General features: G+C 45.0%; 1 protein-coding gene across 1 annotated transcript; it reads left to right on the forward strand.

Moving 5' to 3' along the window:
• Positions 1–440: 440 nt before the first annotated feature.
• Positions 441–2591, forward strand: LOC144707395 (putative transcriptional regulator tpeD). Its single transcript, XM_078580498.1, has one exon. The coding sequence runs from the start codon at positions 441–443 to the stop codon at positions 2589–2591; it is 2151 nt and encodes a 716-aa protein (XP_078436624.1).
• The last annotated feature ends 697 nt before the right edge of the window (positions 2592–3288 follow it).

Raw genomic sequence — 3288 nt, forward strand, 5'->3', positions numbered from 1 at the left:
CTTCCTATCTTTCTATCTTATGTACCTTTCTTAATTATCTACTGAAGTTTAATTTTGCTGATTTCATGTGTTCTTCAGATAATTTGGACACGTCTTCCTTGGAGCTTCTGTTCTGCAGCATACTTTGTCAGCGAACCGAAGAGGTAAGTATATTTCACCTGGTCACGAATTGTGATTACCGGTCTGAGTCCGCATGAATTGTTATAGGTATGTTGATATATTATTAATTCGTTGGTCCAAGTTTTGAGGCTAATATCCACGGTCATCTCCGAATAGTTTTTTCCGCATCTCTAATCCGTATGAATGTTGACTGTTGTACACATCTATTAGAGTCTCCATTTGTTTAATCATACTTCAGTGTCACTTTAGTACCATGTTCAAATTGCTATGTTTGTGGTTAATATGAACGAATATGTATTGTGATTAATTCTGATATAGATATGGAGTCCACATCTGCTACCACTCCCAAGTCAACAGCTAGGGCTACGCCGTCGGTGTCTGCGGAGTGCTACATGGTAGAGGTCGATGACAATGTGTCATCTCGAAGTGTTAGACGCAAGCGGTCTAAAGTTTTAGATCGATTTGTTGAACTCGGCCCGAACGAGTACCAGTGTACGCTTTGTCAAGCGCAGAACCCCGCTCATAAGGTCATCATCAGGAAAAATAAGGATAGGAGCACAAATGTGTTCTGGAGACATAAAGAGAAAGCACATTGTAAATATTACGATGAATTGAAGGGCGTCCAGACGAATCAGAGGAAGCTAACCCACTATGACTTTCTGTCACCCAAGCTTTACTTACACGACATCACCAAGGAGCGTACGAAGGAAGAGTTCATCAGATTCATTTGTGACAATGATCTTCCGTGGAAACTTGTGAAGAAGAAGTCGTTCCGAAGATTATGGTTCTTCGGGACGCAGGTGGTTGGCGACGTCCCTGGCCCTGATGCGATCAAAGCTACGACTTCTACCATGTATACAGAAGTTCGAGGGAAACTAATAGAGATGTTTGCTGACATTCATAGCGTCTCTCTGACAGTGGACACGTGGACGTCAAGAAATAACCTCTCCCTTCAACGTGTAACCGCCCATTGGATTGATGACGACTGGAAGCTCTGTGATCTGCTACTTGCTATCCGGCGGATCAAGGGATCCCATTACGGCCCCAACTTGGTGAGGCTTGTCGTGGAGGTTGCATATGAGTATGGAATAGAGTCGAAGCTTTGTGCCATCACGTCGGACAACGCGTCTAACAACAGAACCATGATGGCGTCAATTGTAGATCAGCTAAAGACTGTAAACCCACAATTCACTATGGATAGACATGTACCGTGCGTTGCACATGTTCTCAACCTTGTAGTCCAGTCCGGAATGAGGATCATACGTAAACCTAAAGCACCAGAAATTAGTACGGTACGAGGTCGAGATCTTCAGCCATATGCTGCATTGGCCACGAATGAACATACCGACTTGCAAGGCGACGAATGTAGTTCAACAACTTTTGCACCTCTAGGAGTAGCCGTCTCACGCGTCAGAGCCATCGTCAACGCTATTCAAGGGTCCAAGCAACGGATGGAGAAATATGTTGATATGTGCAAGATGTTTGAGCTTCCGAACTCGATCAAGATAAAAGTGGACTACCCGACGCGCTGGAACTCCACATTCAAGATGTTAGAGCGTGCTCTTGCAAAGAGAGAGGTACTCGACCATATGGCTGTGAGTTTCCTTTCCGCATCGAGTACGGAGTGCGCGCTATGTCAGGAGGACTGGGATTTAATTGAAGAATATCTAAGTATCTTGGGGCCACTGTGTGAAGGTTCTGACTACGTCTGTTCCGCAAAGAGATTGCCGATCAATGACGTAACGTCGTTGATCTCGGACCTGAAGTCCCAACTTGAGCAGGCTATATATAGTGCCGGGGCTACCTTGGATGACGAGCAAAGGGAAGCGTTGCGCTCGACTTGTAGTGCCATGTATAACAAGTTGATGCATTACGCAAAGGTCATTTGGGGCAATCACACAGTGCCGATGGCGGGGACCCTGGATCCATTCTCCAAGATAGATGTCGTGCGTCCGTCATATCGTGAAGGCGTGCTTTCCTACCTCGGCGGTCTTCTCGACAGCGCGTGTAACACGAGTGCAACTGGGTATGATTCAGTGCAGGACGAATCATCTGGAAGACACCGTCCGGATCACTTTGTGTCCACCAAGCTACAATATACCCGTCCGTGCAAGACTCGGCGCCCACGCGCAACGCCTAGGCAGGAGCTAGACAAGTATCTGAATATCCCGTGCAGTGAGGAGGAAGACAGTCCACTAAGCTGGTGGAAGGATGTTGGAACTCGGTACTTCTCGAACTTGACAAAAATTGCGTCCCAATTTCTGGCCATAAGCCCGACAAGTGCATCGGTGGAGCGGCTCTTTTCAATTGGTCGAGGCATCACCACGTACCATAGAGGAAGCCTAGATGCTGACAACATAGAGACACTGATGTTGCTCCGTGCATGGTTCCGTCACGCAGAGCAGTGCTCGTCTGATTGCAAGGATGACATTGACGATGACGACAGCTCTTCTGACGGTGAGTTACGTTAGAACATTTTCTGACCTTTTGTCTTTGCATGTATTTTTCCTAACTCGCTCCTTTCCACGTAACAGCGTAAGAGCGGCAAAAAAGGAAGGTGGCCCGCCCATTTACATCCCTCTTGATTTTCAGTAAGTCATGCTTCTACCCCATATATTTCTGTTCTGTATTCATGCAGTGAATTTCTCTCTACAATGTTGGTTTGAAATTTAGTTTAAACAACTTGGTGAAGTATTTTCCCTTAAACGAAGATTGCAGCCTCTTCGCCTGCTCCCAGACTTAAACGAAGAGTGCAGAAGGACGTGTCTATCTTGGAGATGAACCTTTACTGTCCAAACTGGGAATTTGCGGTGATTTAATAGAACAATCTTTGAAAGGAGCGCTTAAAAGTGTCTTTCCTTCTTTGAACATGCGTTCGGATTGATTAATTGCCCCCTTTTGATCTTCATCCATGATTAATTGGGCCTCAAATTTCTAAAACAATTTTTCATTTGGAATTCTTTTGGAAAATCAAAATAAGGCTTAAATTACTTACTGATTGGGTTCAGAGAAGCCCATATTTTTGGTACTGCTTGTTGGTCAGAGGGAACAAAGTTATGGGTTTGTGTGTCATCTAGTTGATCATCGACACATTCATCTATCATCCATCCATCCATCATCATGATTAATCTTCATGTCATCTTATATAAGTTCCTCCACTTCAGTATG

The sequence above is a fragment of the Wolffia australiana genome, chromosome 9, assembly GCF_029677425.1.
Source record: "Wolffia australiana isolate 7733 chromosome 9, ASM2967742v1".
Lineage (NCBI taxonomy): Eukaryota > Viridiplantae > Streptophyta > Magnoliopsida > Alismatales > Araceae > Wolffia > Wolffia australiana.

Bases quoted from the DNA above. Each gene is read 5' to 3' on its own strand.
- LOC144707395 (XM_078580498.1), top strand. From the start codon at position 441: ATGGAGTCCACATCTGCTACCACTCCCAAGTCAACAGCTAGGGCTACG.